Below are 19697 nucleotides of genomic sequence, written 5' to 3' on the forward strand. Positions count from 1 at the left end.
GACATTTTTACTTGAATGTTATCACAAAGTCCCTAGTCTTTCATTTGATACAAGGACATAACACTAAACAATGGTTCAAAGGGGGTAAATATTGCTAACGAAACAAGTTCAGTCTACGTTGAATTACAAAAAAAATGTTAATTGTTTATTGTTTTACATTTATAGCAGTAACTCAGGAAAGGAGTTTTTTTCGTACAACACTTCAGTTTGATCTTATTTTTGTCTAATCATCAGTCGGAAGTTGTTTTTTTTTTCATTATGGTTTTCAATTAGGGCATCTAATGGGGTATTACATTTTTATACCCAAACCACGTTGCGTTGTATTTAATATGAACACATACTAAATTATCAAACATCACACAGGAAAAACAGATCAAACTTAAAATTCAAATTTTATGTACCTGATTAAAAGCAGCTTTTTTCAAAGATATCCACCTATTCGTATACCAAGAAAGATAACTAATTCATCGAAAACAAATACCCGCAACATACCAATGAAGCCAACTCTCACAATTCATTACAAGAAACATCAAACATTTCGGCGAGTAAAAACATCTAAAAATTGCTTTGTGGTACTGTTTTAAAGAGATTCATTCAATTTTACTAAAACGCCTGAAACCAGAAAAATGCTAGCTTTGGACCCTTAATTCCTTCATGAATATAATTACCCCCAATAATCATTACTAACAACTTTGGAATTATAGGACGGTACAACAATGCGATTCAAGATTATAATGAATTATATAAATGTATACTTGTTTTATGAAATGCTTGGCCCCTTTTTCCTGGTACCAAATTCATTCGCAGCTTTCCTGGTTTTGAGCACTTTTAGGCGACTAATTCCAAAACATCTTGAGCAATAAACAAAAACTCAATTAAAACCAACCTTCTTTTGTGGTCTGGAGCCTTGTTGTAAAATTCCATCAAGAACTACCAACTAATATTCAATAGAACTATAAACGGAAATCATCTACCTACGGGCGACGACACGAAAGACGATAATATGGAGTCTAGAAGTGCAGTTCCATGCAGATCTATACGCTTTTGTTGTCCAGAAATTGGTCCCGTTATGGTTACACTAAGGAATCAATCACAACCCGACTTTGGTGGCATGGAACCTTGCAATACAATTTCAAAGAGATCCCAAGTTATGGAGAAAAGTTTAATAAAATGCTGGTGTCTGGACACTATTCCTAAATAGTTGTAACCTCAATAAAATGATTCGCGGAACGCAGCTAAATACGTCCGCTTAGGTCGAACCCTGAACAGATAGGGCATATATGGACGCAAAATTCAAGCTTGATACAGCTCTCAATTTTGATTATCATGGTTTAGATCAAATTGTGACCTGAATAGAAGTGTCAAATAAATGAAATACTTTTTTTTTTAAAGATGACATGAACAGACAAAGTGCTTTCTAGAAACTAGAATTTTTTTTGTAAGGTATGGTACTCAAAAATTAAAATTCTAGATCAAAAGAAATAAACATTTCACAATGTCGTGGCATAAATTGGAAGCGTTTTCGAGTTCATGCCCAAAATAAGGATAGTGTCCTGTATTTGTATAAATGAATTATATCAAAAACAGACCTAAATCAAAAGGTAACTTACACTAAATGAAATTAACCTTTTAAAAGGTTATAGTGCAGATATAGGAAATCCCCCTTTTTATGAATAAAGTCCCAAAACTCCAAAAAAATGAAAGTTCAGGTTTTTATAAAAATCAAAAGGGACCCAATTTTGAATTATTGTACATGTAAGTGGGATAGACAGAAAACAGTATTCCCTAATACGAAAGGCGAATACAGATCAAGACTTTTCTGTTATGGAACGTTGTATCCATGCAGTTTTACTTCTCTATAGCTTAGAAATCAGAAAAAAATGCTTCGTTTTTTGTTTTTGCCATTCCAATCAGTCTGAGCGTGGTACGACAGAGATGCATACACTTTTACGGAGTTTTTTTAAATGATAGTTTTTGGCTTCTAATTCCTTTTGGGCCATAATCCCCAAAATCAATATTAACCTTCCCATTGTGGTTTGGACCCTTGTTATAAAATATATCAAGACCATCCAACTAATCGTTTGAAAACCGAGTGTCTACAGATAACAACGACAGCACCATACCGCTATTCAAAAAAAATTATAATAATCACCATAACCCATTAACTTCTACTCAAGGTATTGATCGAAAATTGTCTATCAATAAGGACAACATAGATGACAGACTCATTAGATCTAAATAAGTTTGTTCAACCACAGACAGCACCTGCAAATCTAGAAAAAACAATAGAAAGTGGCCTGGGAACAATATGTATTCCAGAAATCGGAAATAGTCACGTCTCAATTTCTATGCATACATTATCAATATATTGTAAGTAACAAATAGATATACTAATAAAAAGCTTTGCCGAACGCAGCATAATATGATTGCAGCCAGTTGAACTCTTTTTCACTTCGGGCAAGTGTAGACACAATTCTAGTTTCGACACACTTAAACATAAGGGCTGACAGTTCATTATGGACACAACTGATCTGGATACAATATTGCACAATTATTACATTTGATTTCAGTGTGCTTCCGTGGATCACGTTGTACCCCATTATCTAAAATACAATAAAGTAAACATGCTAGCCCTTTCCAAGAGGAACAGTTTACAAAAGAAATCAATTAAACTCAGATGAAAATTTCTTCAAATAACCTTTAAAAAAGATGTTTTTGGCCCTTTTGACCGATTGTTACACAAAAAAAAAACGGCGAGATATATTCAAATTCTGATTGAAAAATTGCGGTAGGGATTTCCAAAAGGAATCCAATGAATTTTTGTTCATAAACAGACCAGAATAAGTTTCTATTTAGGTGTGGCCCAGCTTAAGACCCCCCCCCCCCCGACAAAAAATTTAAATCTGTTAAATATTTTTGAAACAAAATTGGTAAAAAATATATTCAAAAAAAAGATTGTCAAAATTACCGTAAATATTCTAGTAAAAGTCGATCCGCCAAAAAAATTCTGGAACCTAGCCTTGACCCGCTTACAAGTCCGTCTTCTGACACCAGCATCGATAACATTCCTTAATTACAAGGAGTATATCAGTTTATTTTGATAACTTCAATCAATGTTGAAATAAAAGCCAGAGTTGTTTTTTATAGTAGCAAGTTATCAAATTCTTGACAAACCATATGAATCGTTTTCATACGGCTATTTTCATTCGTTCTAATTTTGATACGACCAATAACCGAAAATTAAAATCATAAATATATAGAACAAAGTATATAACAGAAAGTCAATGATACTCTAACAACTCATTTTTGAAGATATTTCAGTAAATTAATAGGTTTCATCTTGGAGAAATTCATAGAAATAAAAGAACAGCGTTCCAATTTTCCCTGCGAAAAGTAAGTGTGGAAAACTGTAAATTCACTTAAAAGTCCAAGGGCCACAACTTCCATAAAAATCAATTGACCCTAACCAAGTCGAACATAATCTGTAACTTCTCATAGTAAAACTACATACAAAATATAAAATCAATTGGTGAAAGCATAACAAAAAAGTGTTAAAAACTGTAAATTCACTGAAATTTTCTAAGTCCAAGGGCAATAACTTCTGTAAAAATCATTCATCCGTATACTAGTCGAAATTAATCTGCAACTCTTCATAAGGCCACACACCAAAAACAAACTTATTTGGTAAAAGTATTTTAAAAAAGTGCGGAAAACGCGGGACGGACACCCGGCATTTCTATAACAATAATTGTCATAACCAACTAAAATATTGACAACTTTTTCGTCACAAATTAGGGTACATTATTGGGTCATGTTTCTATAACACCTTTGGGTGTTTGGCTATTCGAGTGAGCACAGGTGAAAATCAATACACAAAAAAGAGTGGAAAATACGAATAAAAAAATCATAAAAAGCCAGTATTGTTACAAAATAGACTAAACAGTAAATATTCTTTTACTGCACTATATTTTAGTTGTAAAAGGAAGAAGATAATGACAATCTTCCAAAAACTGACGTTTGCAATTTATAACATTGGGGTAAACGTCGCCGGTCTGGCTGTCCAATCTTGACAGCACACTCCTATCAATTATCAAGCTTTTGACATTTTCAAGTTGAAAATCTTAGTTCATAAGCTAGATCTCACCTATAAGTCGGAACCCTTCCAAGCTGTTAAAGAATATGAGCTATCGGGGAGTATATATGGTAAATGAGAAATAAACATACACCAATTTTAAATAAACAGTTACTCCTACATGTGTTTTTTTGGCCCCATGCAGGTCCGGATGTTAAACGAATAGGCCTGCAGCAGCACTAAGCTTGTTGTAAAAGATGACTAAATAGTGCTCAGAAACCGCACCGGGGGCTAGGCACTCTGCCAACAGAGCAAATGGGATGTGTGGCCCAGGCGGTGGAACGGGGTACCCCTGGCATGTTACATGATGGGATTGTCAGGCTACAATACAGAAAACCTGACCGCAAACCATATTAGTGCACCGTGTTAGGAAAGATGTTACGTTCCTCGCACGTTAAAGAACCCTGCTGTGGTAATCGATAGTAGGAACCTCTGTGCTCTGCCACAGGAGGCTGAAATTGCCCAACCTTACCCATCACTCTCTTTAACTAGTGGCAATCAAAATGTTTCCTTGTGTCCCATTCCTTTTTTTTCATTTCATCAACATTTCATGTTCATGGTCTGAATATAGCTGAAATATTGCTGCTCGGACATTAAATCCCAACAATCAATCAATCAATCATACATGTTTTTTTACCCTTTGGTTTCTTCTTTGCAGAACCAGTAGCCAGTGACCTTATCTTCCTCTAGCAGCAAGTAACAAAAGATAAAAATTCTTGACGTTTGGTTCACTACAACTGAAATTCACGACAATGACACCATTATAATATAATACAACCACAATTTTTTGCTACTGTATAAAACTTCTATATCACATATTCTTTTTCATATAGTATTCCACAGAATAAACAAAGGAAATTGTCTTTTTTTACTTTATTTTTTTTTAGTTTAGAAGCGCAACTTCTGGAAAAACCATCTATTTTTGCCTGTCTTGTATCTGAAAAAAAAAAAAGAAAAAGTATTCAAATAAAAGAAAATATATATCAAATCTAATCTGCATCTTTTTTTTTTTTTTATCAAATCTCATTAAGTGTTGTTTTGTCAGATTTTGCTGGTTTCTAGTCCTTTCTCGGCCCCTTACATGTAAATGGAAACACCAAATCAATCCAAGTATGACCTTTAGTGGTATGGAATATTTTGGAACAATATCATAAACGTCCATATGCTTTTTCCTGAAGTTACATTTAAATTTAATTAAATGCTTGTTTTGGTCCCTAAAACAATTGGAGCCATAACCCCAAATTCAATAGCAACATTTCTTATGTGGTTTGGAAACATGTTGGAAAATTTAATAAAGAACGACTGACTAATTCTGAAGTTTTATCCACAAAATCAAAGTGTCTTAGGACGAGAAAATCCATGAGGATGACAAGACCATACAATTAAGACAAAAAAAATGTCTTTCCTGTTTCCGACTGACCTCGACTCAGAACCCCTGACCTAGATTTTTTTCTTTTAATTCTAGAAATAAATTGTTTCCTGTCCAATCCAGATCCCTGTATGATCCAGATTCTCATTCTCCTATGCCAAAACAATCAAAACGGCAGCTCCCACTGGAGCAGCAAGTACATGTGTACTGTAGTTTTAAATATTGAAGAAAAGTCAATTCAGTATTTCATGTGGTGTATCTTTCATAATGGAGCATTTTAATCAAGTGAATTTGATTATGCCATAATTATTGATTAAATGAAAAAAAAAAAAAAAAAAATTCAGACCTAACGACCTGGACTTTTTTGCCTTTGCGACAGGAAACAGGAATATATATATATTTTTTGGCCTTACACGTATATGACAGCAATTTTTTGTGGTCATTTAAAAACTTTGTTTTTCACATACTTGTATAAGTAAATTCATTATAAGGATTTAATATTATTATATTCAGAACACTTTTCAAATTTATACATATCATGGACCTTCAATATTTATCAAGATGCCCAAAAATGCAAAAGGAAACATTTAAATGGAAACTTCTCTAACAAAGGTTGTCGAAATTGACAGACACTTTGGACAGATTTTGTATTACAGAGCAATCCATCATTGGGGAATGGTAAAAGTGACCTTTCAAAAGATTTTAGTAAAATACTAAAATTTTCAAAGTTGATTAAATATGCATGAATGTGTCTATTTTGTTTTCTTTCATAGTCATGTTTTTGTTTAGCAAACAATATTTTGATGTTTGACAGGACTCAATATTTTACATGTACTTCCTATCAGTGAGAAGATTTTCACCCTTTTAACAAGTAACTGTACATATGTATTTGTTTTTAACATGATTAAATTTTATGGGACACACATAAGAATAGTGAAGGATTTAAGCCGAATTTACTGAAGGCTATATTTCAAGAATACTTTGGGGTTTTGGTTTTTTTCTTATTTTTCAACAAGCACTGTTTTAGTCAGAATGTTTCGTGTGTAGACTCAATGTACAGATAATACCTAACTTCATATACTTATCCTTTTTTTCAAGATATAATAGGAAACACACATATTATTTTTTGGCCTATCCTGTACAACACTTTGTTACGCACCTCTCTTCAAATTTAGCCTTGGCATCTTTTCTGGCCTTCCTTTTCAGGGCTGGGTCTCTGAAAGCATCTTTGTTTACTGAAGCTTTGTCCAAGTTCACATCAACAGAGTATCTGAGAAAAAAAATATATAAATGGAACAACAGTCTTCAGAGGAAAACATGAGAAAACAGGGAATAGAACTTAATAAAGGATATCTCTGCTCATCTCCCCCTGAAACCATTGGGTTAAAGGTAAAAATTTAGATAGTCATAAAGGAAAGATTTGAAGTTGCTCTAGTCAGGAATCATTTTGAATAATTTTGGAGAAAAAAAGAGCTACAAAAAGAAATACTGTAATGGATATCTGTAATGGAGACACAGCCTCTTACTTTATACATCAGTATCGGATAAGATAATTGGTGTAAGATGTCATCATTGTGAGGACCGTTCCAAGATATGATATAGACGACGACTAATCGTAATGCCTGCAATAGCTTTGAATGACATAAAAGATCCAATTATTAATTTAATATAAAATCCTTTGCTGTATGCAACTTGATTTGACTACAGTGGTCAAACACTGAACAGGTGGGGCAAATAAACTGTACGACCAAAGCATTCAAACCAAATATAGCTTAGAATTTCGAATCTGATTTAATATTTGACAAAAGATAAAAATTTAACCAGAATCAAATGGTCCTATTTTTCATAAATGCCAAATGGTTCCCAACTCAAAATATCAATACCAGCCTTCCTTCAGAGGTAGGACACTTTATGGCACAATTTCACAGAGATCTTTTCACTTTAAGGGAGGTAATTGTACAGATATTGTGAAAATGCCTGTTTCTGGTCCCTTTTTTAGTCCCCAATTCATAAACAGCTTGTCACAACCGCCCCCAAAAAAAAACAAAAACCTACCAGCTTTTTTGTGGTATGGCAGAAGGTGGTATGATTTCATAATGATAAATACACTAATACTCAAGTTATTGTCTGTAAAACAAATTTTCTACAGACGCCCGACGACAATGACAGCATTATTTTTTATGAGGTCGTATATAAACCTAATTTATTATATCACCACTCAGACACAGCCTCTTATATTTTCCATCAGTATTTAAATCAGATGATGGTATAAAGTGTCATCACTGTGATTAGAATATCATCTACATGTATGACTACCTAGAAAGTTAGTATGGTAGACATTTTTAAAACTCAAAATTTTAACAACTAGTTTAATTTTGAAAGTTGCTGGTTTATATTATGAGCATTCACTGAGCAGAAATTAACTGCAATAACTTCCCTTCATTTCACCATGTATGCTAATTCTGTTAAATACAAATCTATGAAGAGAACCATCCTGATCAAGACTTAAGTTTAAAAAAAAAACAAAAAAAAAAGCTAATGGTTGAGTCTTTTAACCAAACATTAATAAAACATTTATTCAAACATCAAAGTCCAAATTCAACAAAATTCTAAATAAAAACAACAGATCCTAACACCTAAGATTAGTACAGTTGTTAAATCCTGACTTCAAAGGTTAAAGGTGAGCCACTACAGAATGTTTACAACAGGATTTTTTTCCTTTTTTGTTAAAAATAAAATGAAGAAATACATGGATTACACTCATAAAACATCAATTAGTTGCACTATCACTCAGACACAGCCTCTTATATTATCCATCAGTATTATATCAGACAATTGGTATAAGACGTCATCATTGTAGACAGTACAATTTCTCTACTGATTTTATGCTAATCATGAAGATTTTCCAAGGCTTCAAATTGGGGCTGGTTTGAGGTATAAATTCACTTTTGTTAAGAGACTTTTCACTTTCTTATAGTGGAACTTTCATTTAAAATGCAAGAAAGTCCCAAGCCTTTCATGCTACAATGTACACTTGAATCCCTGTTAATTATTCTGAAAATTCCTATCTTACCTTATACTTCATTTGATAATTAAGTTTAGGACATAAGGCTTAAATCATAATCATGTTTGCTTTTTCCCTGCCTACTAAGATATAACAGCCCTACCCAAAAAGTTCTACTCTCATCATTCAGGAAATTATTTTTCATCTTTTGAAAAAATCATTAAACAGATATTGACTGTTTGATATCTCAATCGTAAAATAAATCATTTCTCTACCTACCATTAAAAGTACGACTTTTTTCATAACTTACTTTCCCTTTTGGTGAGTGAAAAAAAATAATTCACCTTCCCTGTAAAAAGGAGAAGGGGCAATAATAAAGGCTCTCATAGGCCTAAAATATGACTGAAAAAAAATCATAAAGTGTTGAAAATTTTAACAAATAAGAAAACAAATGGACTTCATATAACATTTGCATTAAAAGGACAAATAATTGCTTGAATTTTACAAAAGTTCTGATATTTTGTCAACTTTGTATTCTTTGTTCACCCAAAAAACAACTTCATATTTTGTGAGTACATTCATTTTCATATGTGAAAATATAAAGTTGTCTCTTGTGCGTGCAAGGGGGTTTACTGCATGAAGAAAACGGTTTAACAAGCTTTAAGCATCCCCATCAACATTAACTGTTACCCTGAGAAACTGTACACAAAACAACAAGTGTCTTTGTATACCTGGTGGGCATCAGATGGTTATAGTTATATATCCTGAGGAAAGTTTTCAGTTTAGATCTGTCCTTTTGTTTCTTTTTACCCATGCTTTTTGTGACTTTTCTTGGGTATCTGTCAATACCAGCAACAAGGGCATGGCCATAAGGTTTGTCTGTGGTTCCATCGTCGTAATTCTGAAATTAATAAGTTGCATGAAGATTGCATTTAAGACAACAAGTACAAATTGTCATGTTAAAAACCTGGAATAAATAAGAGTTCCCCCAAACAGACAATACAAGAAAGATGTAATTTACAGGATATTCTTGAAGGCAAAAGACCAATTTGATTAAAAAGTCCTAAAAGCAGAATGAAATATTGATATATATATACACACACACTCAAATACCAAATATCTTAAATCTTATAAAAGAAGAACTCTGAGAAACAAGACTGACTATAGACAGTTGGCAAATCTTTTCTATCCTGCAAAGCCATAAGGGGATTCACCAATTGTTTTACTGAGCAGAAATCAACTTACATAGTAGATTGATGTAATTCATATACCTATAAGAGTTATGCATTTTTAACTATAAAAAGAAATGTGTTTTTTTGTTTAAACAATACAGTAATCTAAACAAAAATTGGCAATAAAACTTTTTTAAGTATTGACAGGTTAGGAATATATAATAATAGGATAATTAATTGGGAAGAGTAAATTGCCAAAATATTATCACTAGTGCCAAAGAACGCCTAGATTTAACAAGTACGAATTAAATTCTCAAGCATTCTCAGCACGAGTTTTCATACTTTGGTTATTCACAAAAACCAATTGAATATCCTATTTACATGTACTATATAGATTTCTTGATAATTCATCGATACTTTCAACGTGATTTTAAAATTCTGTGATTGGCGGATTGATATCAAAATTATGACATTCTGGTGGGAGATAGCCTGAGAGTGAAATTACTGAATTTATTTCAGTGTGAATTATCAAATTTATTAAACTGGGAACATTTCATAAAACATTGCTATCTATTTAATAACAACCATTTGATGTTGCATATGGCAAGTGGAATGTAGCTCAAAATTAAAATTATTACTGATTGTTTGGCTGATTTTCAATTACAACAGATTAAAATGACTCAAAACCAAGCAGGGATTATCCTGGGATGGGCCCTTTCAATTTTATGGGAAAATGTGTTGAAATAGAATTAAACTGATCATGTTATTAGGCTGGCCCCCTTAATAATAAACTGTTTATTTGTCCCTTATGACAGTATTAAAAGATTTCTGCCCCAATGAAATTTTGCAAGCCACATCTTTTTTTCAAATGTACCATTGAAAATCACTAATATTTCCATTGGTAATAAGTATTAAAAATGGACCCTTTGTCCATCTTATGGGACCATAATTGTCTAAAGCCAGGAAAAACCCTGCTGAGTCCTGCAACCTACAAATATGCAATTTCATATGCTAATTTTAAACAAATTATGTTGAACCAGTAAACATTGTACCTTTACGATGACTGCCTTGCGTCCAGCAAATCTGCCATTGAGGACAAGAACCACTTTCCCTGTTTTCATAAACTTGCCCATGTCTGAAAATATAACAAAACCTATATACATAATGCAATGCAACTCTGAAATACAAATTACAATATGATACAAATATAACATATTACTATGTAAAGAGACAATTTACCTCTATAATAAATTTTAATAAGTTAAATCAGGCCCAAAAACTATTAACAATATTACAGTACTAAAAGCAAGTAATAATTTATCATCAGGTCAAACACGGGTCATTTTAAGGTTATCCTACCAACCCTTGTCATTTTATTAACTGCATGTAAAAAGAATTAAAATCAGTGATTTTCTGTTTATAAAGGATGTACATTTCAGCTTAATCTTTCTGGCTTTCGTTTGAACTAGGTGTTTTCATGCTCTTCTGAGCAGATCTGCATCAAAGTTGTGTAAAAAATGTACGAGGTCATGTCGACAACCATTAAAGCACTAAAATTAAATCAATGTAATCATTCATATGAGCAGCTAGTCTGAAAAGACTGTTATCACAATAGTTCCTAATACACTTAAAATAATGATGGATTATATGAATCCTTTTACTTGTTTCAGGGTACGACATAACATTTTAAGAATACTGTCCTATTGGGCAAGTAGATGATAATTAGACTTCCTCAAATTGAAATCTAAGTTGTTCTTGAGTAAAGGAATGTTGATAAAATGAATTTGAATTGGTAGTCCACTCAGCAAATATAATTTAACTTTTACTTATGAATGGTAATTTCACTTATCCAGGGAAGAGAACAACCTTAATTGTCATACCCTGTTTAAATTTCTGTCTGTAAACAAACATAATTTTGAAGGCCTTACACTCATTTAAAACTTTCAACTACTGATCAAAACCTGTTTCTATATCAATCTCTAACTTCATGATATTATAAGGAGATAAAATAATATTTTTTGGTACTACATTTTTGTATAATTGTCCACTGACCCGTTTTACCAAAATTCAGCGACATCAAGAGTTTGCCCTGACGCCAAAAAGGCTGATCCCCAAGTCAAGCAGGGGCCATCTAAGAACATTTAGACCTTGTTTGATATTAATAAGAGTCAACAAAATAATTTGCTATGAACTTTCTCCCAACACTGCAACAGTTACACTGGAATAAGTACATCTTATAAATTCGAACGAAACAACTACAGTAGATGTAGCAAACAGAATGAGCATCCGTTGATTTGGTGGCAGAAATTTGAATAGGTCAAATTTAATAGAAACACTGATAATATTTGGTATGTACGTACACTACAGCAACATTAGTAGTTGCAAATGGAGAAGCGTATGATTGAGGAAAAATTGAATGAGTAATTGAATAAAGAAATGTGTGAAACTACAAAAATTTATTCGTTATAAAGGATCATCACTATTTAAGCCCTAGATGATCATGGATTTATAAATTTGAACGAGGGGCACCTGCCTCAGTGACAACAGGAAACGGAAAAAGAAAAATAAAAGGTGAACTCTCGCTGAGTTCGAGAAATTAAGTTGTAGTCATTTCGTACCTTTAAAACTTCGTACCAAAACCATATTTCACCCATAGTATATTCAATGTTTGTCATAAGTGGTAAGAAAAATGCGTGGGAGCCCCCGAAAAGATAAAAACAGTAATATTTTGGGGGAACATCAAGGAATTAATAAACAAGGAATTTATATTAGACCACCTAATATAAAAATTCTCAGTTGTAATATCCAACATTTTTCCTTCAGCTTTTGAGAATTACATACATGTGCAATATTAAATCATATGATCCAATGAGTACGATATAGAGTTCCTTGCATTGGATGATCCAAATAATCATGAGAAATGATTTTACAATGGGATAGCCATTTATGATAGTGTAAGAATATTATTTTAATTCAATAATTTAAAACAACAGATTTGATAAATATTTGACTGATTACAATTCAAATAAGATTTATATAAAAACAACATAACTACCGATCATATTTTTGTATTAGGAAAATCAAAGAACGAAACATGTTTTTGGATGTAAACTCGTTGACTTTCGTCAAGGATTTCTATATTTAACTCCTTGCTTTCGTAAAAAAACACATTCGATAAAGTTTAACATGTTTGATTGTGTATATTGTGTACAAACGTTACTAGCGGAATTATAAATAATTATTTTATAAGATATTGAAGTCAACATACATTTTTGTATGTTTGAACACAAACGACATTATATGTGCGAAACTAACAAAACAAATGACTTATTCACAACAGCAAAGGGATGTTTTAGGACTTTTAGCCCCAACTTATTTAAACTATTCATAAAATGATCGCGACCATTCAACAATTCTTCAGGAAAATTCTGAGTCAGTACCAGATGATTTAGTATTTTTTCAGAAACTAAAACAAATCTGACAAAGTTGGACTATCATAAGTAAATATTGTAGAGATGGCGTCTAGAGATACGAATTCAAATGAATACCAATGAGGGCATGCAATAAATCACTATGAATATTTAAAAAGACAGTTTTGAATTAGATTTAACAGGACAATAAAAAAATAAAAAAAAAAAAAACAGTACAATGAAACAAAAAAAAAATCGGAAATATATGTACAAAACTGAAGAGAAACATGAAGGAGACGGATGGACGCGCTGTTCTTGTGCGGCACTTATTTTATATTCATAATATAAGATGAGAAATCTTTTTGATCTTTAAATAAAATTGAAGACATTATCAAGAAATATTAAGCGTATTTTCTCCGTACGTTACATCAGTACCTCTGGTAAGCAGTGAAAAATGCATCAATTCTTAAGGCACAAACTCTTGAATAATGTAATACAGTTTTCTGTATATTTTTGTGGTTATATCGTTGAAAACGATACGAGCTCCATTTCATGTTAGAATACCCTATATAATCCTTAAAAAAGAGATTTTTGAAAGCTTGTTCTTACAATAATGCCTTATATCAGTAGTATAGGTGAACCGTGATTGAGTTTTAATTTGCGGGGGAGCACCATGCGCACACGCAAGACGTCACATCCGAAAGTCACCATTGACCCCTGACCCTTCTGGACAATGACCATTCTCACCACTGATTATTCTAACCACTGAAAACTCTGGCTTATGGCCATTCTGACCCCAGACCCTTTCAAGTCCGACGCTATAGTGATCTATAGTGTAATAACCCGACGCCGACAAGTTTAAGACAGAACCCGCCGCCCCATTAGCGTCGTGCTATAGATTCAAATTCGTTAATTGCACCAATGAAATTCAAATGTATAAGAACCAATCTCGTGCGGTCGAGGGATGGATAAACACTCCGGGACATGTTCGTCATTCTCTTGCAGACTTCAAGGGGCGAACCAACCTTCCAAAGGTAATTCAAAAATATATAAGTTGGGTGTTTTGTTTTTTTTTAATAGTTAACGTCTGTCAATAACAACCGATTTTTTCAACGTTCATAACGTTGTCGATAAAAGTAATTTCTATGAATAGTATACATTATTACATGATAGCAGTGTTTTACCGAATGTTCCCGGTGAAATAAATTTCGATTATTCATACTATGAAATGAATTCGGTAATTTCACTATGGTACTTTCTCCTGCCAAAACGTCACAACTTTGATACCAATACCGGCCAATCACATAATTTAAAATTCATGTTGAAAATACCTAGTAAGTATGAAGAAAATCTATATTATAGATAGGAGAATCAATGGGTTATCGTGAATAACCAAAATATTATCACTAGTGCCGAAGAACGCATAGATTTAACGAGTCATAGTTTTCCTTTCCTCGTTTGTCTACCCTGGACTTGACTTTTTATGAGCAACTCGGCGGATGTTTCTAGAAAAGCAGATGACGCTTACCCTTATTATTATATGGATAACAGTGATTTACCGAATGTTCCCAGTGTAATTTCCAAATAACCCGCCAAAACGTCTCAAACACGAATATCAATCCGCCGTTAACTAAATTTGAAATTTATGTTGAAAATGATAACGAATAATGGAGGAAATTCTGTAACAAAGGGATAATCAATTGGTTACCGTTTTGGTGGGTAAAGCCCTAAAGTGAAATTATAGAATATATTTAACAGTGTGAGATATGGAAAAGGAAATTACACTGGGAACATTCGGTAAATCACTATTATCCATATAATAATAATAGGATAATTAATTGGAAAGAGTGCCATGAGCACTTGAAGATTTAACTCGTACGCGGAACAAGTTCTGCACACTCGTTAAGGAGTAATCAAGGGAACCAAGGTTATAGCGGTAAGCAAAAGAATGTAATCCAGGGACAAAGACCAGACATGGAAAACAGACATACACAACAAAGAACATATAGTAACTAAAATCATACATAAAAAGTAACAAAAGCAAATGAGCAACTCGGACTCCACCAAAAACTGGGAGCATGGACCAGGTGCACCGGTAGGGTAAGCGTCATCTGCTTTCCTAGAAACACCCGCCGAGTTGCTCATAAAAAGTCAAGTCCAGGGTAGACAAACGTGGAAAGGAAAACTATGACCCGTTGAATAAATCAGTTTTCATGGTGCTGATGGATACACCATAACGATCCACGAGTTCATGATGACGACCATAAAACTTCTGTAGTGATGACTTCAATCTTGTAGCAACATAACCCTGTTCCAGAAGCCTATTTGTAAGAGTTCTAGCGCGATACAAAAAGTCTGCGTAGTTTTGGTAAGCTCTGGCATAACGTACGAGTTGTGATATGAACACTCCATACGCAGGAGAGCCGAAGAATGTTGCCACAGATGAAAGGAAAGTCGACAATTCTGAATGAAAAGTCATCACGTTTGTCGTTAAGTTTGGTCAATAGCTTTCCTTTACCATCGATTTCTAAGTGTAGGTCAAGATATGAGGCTGACTTCATAGTGTCTGTAGTATCCTTTATCTCAAGTTTTTTTGGGTAGATGCGATGTATCAAATCCCCGAAATTAGGATTGTTTAAAGATAATACGTCATCTATATAGCTGAAACTGAGATTGAAGGATCTAGCCAAACGATATTCTTTCTTTCTGATTAGATCAGCTATAAAGTCAACCTCATAAGAGTGAAGGAATAGGTCAGCAAGTAAATGAGCACAATTTGTTCCCATTGGAATGCCGACCATTTGTTGAAAAACACAACCACCACACTAGACAAATATGTTGTCGATTAAAAATTCCAGCATTTTGTAAACATCTTCCTCTGTATATTTGGAAGATGATTACAAAGTATGAGGAATCTCTACCAAGAACTATATATTTGTATCTAGGTGTACCAACTTTTTGGAAAAACAACGATGTATAATGTTTTTAAGTCGGGATTTTAACTGAGTATGGGGAATAGAAGTATACAGTGTTGAAAAATCATAGGTTTTAATGCTATATTATTCAGATAATAGTCTTGAACTGATTGTCTCCGAAAGATCTTTCGAATTTTTCAGGATCCACATTGAATTAATACCACTACTGGAGTAACAAGTGTTGTGGTAGAACTGCAGACCCTCTTTGACAGTTGTGAGTATAGAAGGTAAAAGTTTTGAAAGAGGTTTGGTGGTACATTTTGCAGATCCAACTATGAAACGTTGTTTGTATGGATTCTTGTGAAGTTTAAGAATCCAGTACATAGACGGTAAATTACAATCATCGACCTTGGTAGAGAGACCAAAAGAGGATAGCACAGATTTATGGTTTTCCACAATCTCTTCTTTGGAGGGAGTGGTAGCAGTGTAGGTCTTATCACTGCTATTATTTTCTACGTCTACCTCTGATAATAAACATTGGATATAAAACGTTTTGCAGACAAAAACAATGTTGTTTTGGGCTTTGTCTGCTGGTACGACAACATATTTGTCATGTATACTAGACAATGTTTTTGCTACATCGGGGTCTTTGAAAACTGATGTAGCATTAGCACTCATCGACGTACTTAAAACTTTCATTCGTTTCAAAATTAAAGACCTCACAGCCTTTAACCACTCTGACAGAGAATCAATGTCTTCTTATTCTCGCTTTATCCATTTTCTTGCATAGCCCTCGACGACATCCATAAGAACTTTAAAGTTATAATTCCAATTTATGGAGCGTGGTTCACGGTACTTGGGACCTTTAGATAGGATATTACGCAGGCAGAGATTCGTTTTCGATAATGGTTAAATCTCCCGTAACGACGTGACCAGTAGGACCATATTTGAATGGAGAGGTTTTACAATAGTTTCAGTGATGAATAGTTGGAGTCATTTCATGAAATTTTTATACATGTACCTCACTGATATACATGTACATGAGTTGTCATCAAGACAACTTGTTTTGTATATAATATATTGTATTTAAGTTTTAATAAATCAAACGGTGGAGATAGACCTAATGAAAACCATGGAGACAGATACAATGAAAATAAAAACGAGTTAGACACACTAAAACATGGATAACACTTAAAAATAGTGGAGGTAAATGCAATGAATACAAGCAAACCAGACGCATTTATACCGAGCAATGATTTTTTTATACAGACGTAAACATAGAGGATAGACCAAAATGTAACCAAAGCGTCAGACTCACTAATATCGAACACTCAAACAGCTATACAGGCGTAAAAATAAAGGATATTCTAATAGAGGTAAAACAATGGAGATAAACCAAAATGTAAACAAAGCGTCAGACTCACTAATATCGAACACTCAAACAGTTATAGGAGTGAAAATAAAGGATATTGTAATAGAGATAAAACAATGGAGATAGACCAAAATGTAAACAAAGCGTCAGACTCACTAATATCGAACACTCAAACAGTTATACGGAGTAAAAATAAAGGATATTGTAATAGAGATAAAACAATGGAGATAGACCTAAATGTAAACAAAGCGTCAGACTCACTAATATCGAACACACTCAGACAGTTATACAGGAGTAAAAATAAAGGATATTGTAATAGAGATAAAACAATGGAGATAGACCAAAATGTAAACAAAGCGTCAGACTCACTTATATCGAACACACTCAGACAGTTATACAGGAGTAAAAATAAAGGATATTGTAATAGAGATAAAACAATGGAGATAGACCAAATTGTAAACAAAGCGTCAGACTCATTAATATCGAACACACTCAGACAGTTATACAGGAGTAAAAATAAAGGATATTGTAATAGAGATAAAACAATGGAGATAGACCAAATTGTAAAGAAAGCGTCAGACTCACTAATATCGAACACACTCAGACAGTTATACAGGAGTAAAAATAAAGGATATTGTAATAGAGATAAAACAATGGAGATAGACCAAATTGTAAAGAAAGCGTCAGACTCACTAATATCGAACACACTCAGACAGTTATACAGGAGTAAAAATAAAGGATATTGTAATAGAGATAAAACAATGGAGATAGACCAAAATGTAAACAAAGCGTCAGACTCACTTATATCGAACACACTCAGACAGTTATACAGGAGTAAAAATAAAGGATATTGTAATAGCGATAAAACAATGGAGATAGACCAAAATGTAAACAAAGCGTCAGACTCACTTATATCGAACACTCAAACAGTTATGGGAGTAAAAATAAAAGTTATTCTAATGGAGGTAAATACAATGAAAACAAAGAGTTAGACACAAAGACTCAAGAAGTAGTAGCACTTAAAACAATTGAAACCTGGCGTTAGGGTTTGATTAATGGCAATAGAAACAATAGAGAATAAACTAATTAAAAATTATTCAGGACTGAGGTTTAGAGTTAGCGTTATGGGTAGAGACATGAGTAAAGTGGAGGCCAATTAAAACAAATGCGACCCACTAAATCAACAAGGGACTTGTAAGGATAAAATATTCTAATGGAAATTTGTGCACGATAAAAACAGAACCGAAGTTGACAAAAACAATGTTTTGGAAAATCACGTTTTGAACAAGGAAAATGGGAACATAACGAAAACACTCAAACATTGATGTCAACATGTAGGGAATGATCCTGTCTACTGTTTTACGACGGTATAGTCAGCCGGTGAAGAGCGAGAGTTTTTCTGCCTTGCAAAAATAGCCATTGAACATTACTCCGAACACGCGGATAGAGTATGGAATTTGTACCAAATCAATATCCAAGACAAGGGGTTAGATTCTTTCAAAAACAGAGGACTCGTCGAAGCGCAACACCAAAAACTGACGAATCAAAACGACAGATAGTGACATAAAAAGAAAGAGAATTGAAGTCATGACGGATCTTTATATTACAAGCCGAATAGACCGCAGTCTAAGTTCGAGTGTAAGCTCACTTTACAGAAATATGAATTTCATTTTGGTATCGTAAAAATGACGCTCTGTTGTCACTCATGACCAAGACGTCAGCAACCGTTAGTCATATCCACGCCAGTGACTTAACCACGGACTGTATGGTACTTTAAACTTCAACGTCTGCACTGAATGGAAGATTATGTTCTTATGCTAAGCAGTTTCCTTTGCGGAAAAGAATACTTGGTGACGGTCTGCACCTATTTAGGCAAAGTGAGAAGCAAAGCGACCTACGATCCAGGGACACTTTTTATATACGACAAAGTGGAATCACTTGAAAAGACTCATTTTTCGCATTGACGTGGCCATCGTTGAAGCCTCGAAATGAACCAATCGATGAACAGAATAATCGACCGATCAGAAGCGACATCTCATAAGGAGTAGACCAAAAAGAAATCAGACTTTAATTATCACCTTGGAGAAAATATTTCCATCAGAGTCAAGGCGCAACATTACAGTGTACGACTGTGCAAGTTTAGGTCTTCGGAACGAGTATTGATGTAAGACCGTGACAAGTGGAAGGAGCTGAAGAATAAGATGCCCATCAAAGAATAGAAAATACCAGATATGACACAATTAGTTCCTCTGTACAGAACCGATGTGTAAATAAATAAAGTATAGAGTTGACCTCGAGTTTGGAATAAATACGTCTTAATCAC

General features: G+C 33.6%; 1 protein-coding gene across 2 annotated transcripts; it reads right to left on the reverse strand.

The window, feature by feature from the left end:
* Positions 1 to 4990: 4990 nt before the first annotated feature.
* Positions 4991 to 12268, reverse strand: LOC148602897 (large ribosomal subunit protein eL27-like). Of its 2 annotated transcripts, none has more exons than XM_088551784.1 (5): positions 12211 to 12268; positions 10730 to 10812; positions 9237 to 9406; positions 6661 to 6771; positions 4991 to 5069 (listed from the first exon to the last, which is right to left on the reverse strand). In XM_088551784.1, exons 2-5 carry the CDS (start codon positions 10808 to 10810, stop codon positions 5021 to 5023), a joined length of 411 nt encoding a protein of 136 aa, XP_088407910.1. In that variant the 5' UTR covers positions 10811 to 10812; positions 12211 to 12268; the 3' UTR covers positions 4991 to 5020. The 2 variants fall into 2 exon arrangements, with proteins under 2 accessions (XP_088407910.1, XP_088407911.1); XM_088551785.1 differs by having other exon boundaries at positions 12207 to 12231.
* Positions 12269 to 19697: the final 7429 nt, after the last annotated feature.

Source organism: Perna viridis, chromosome 11 (genome assembly GCF_037379345.1).
Source record: "Perna viridis isolate PV_CMFRI_1.1 ecotype Kerala chromosome 11, ASM3737934v1, whole genome shotgun sequence".
Lineage (NCBI taxonomy): Eukaryota > Metazoa > Mollusca > Bivalvia > Mytilida > Mytilidae > Perna > Perna viridis.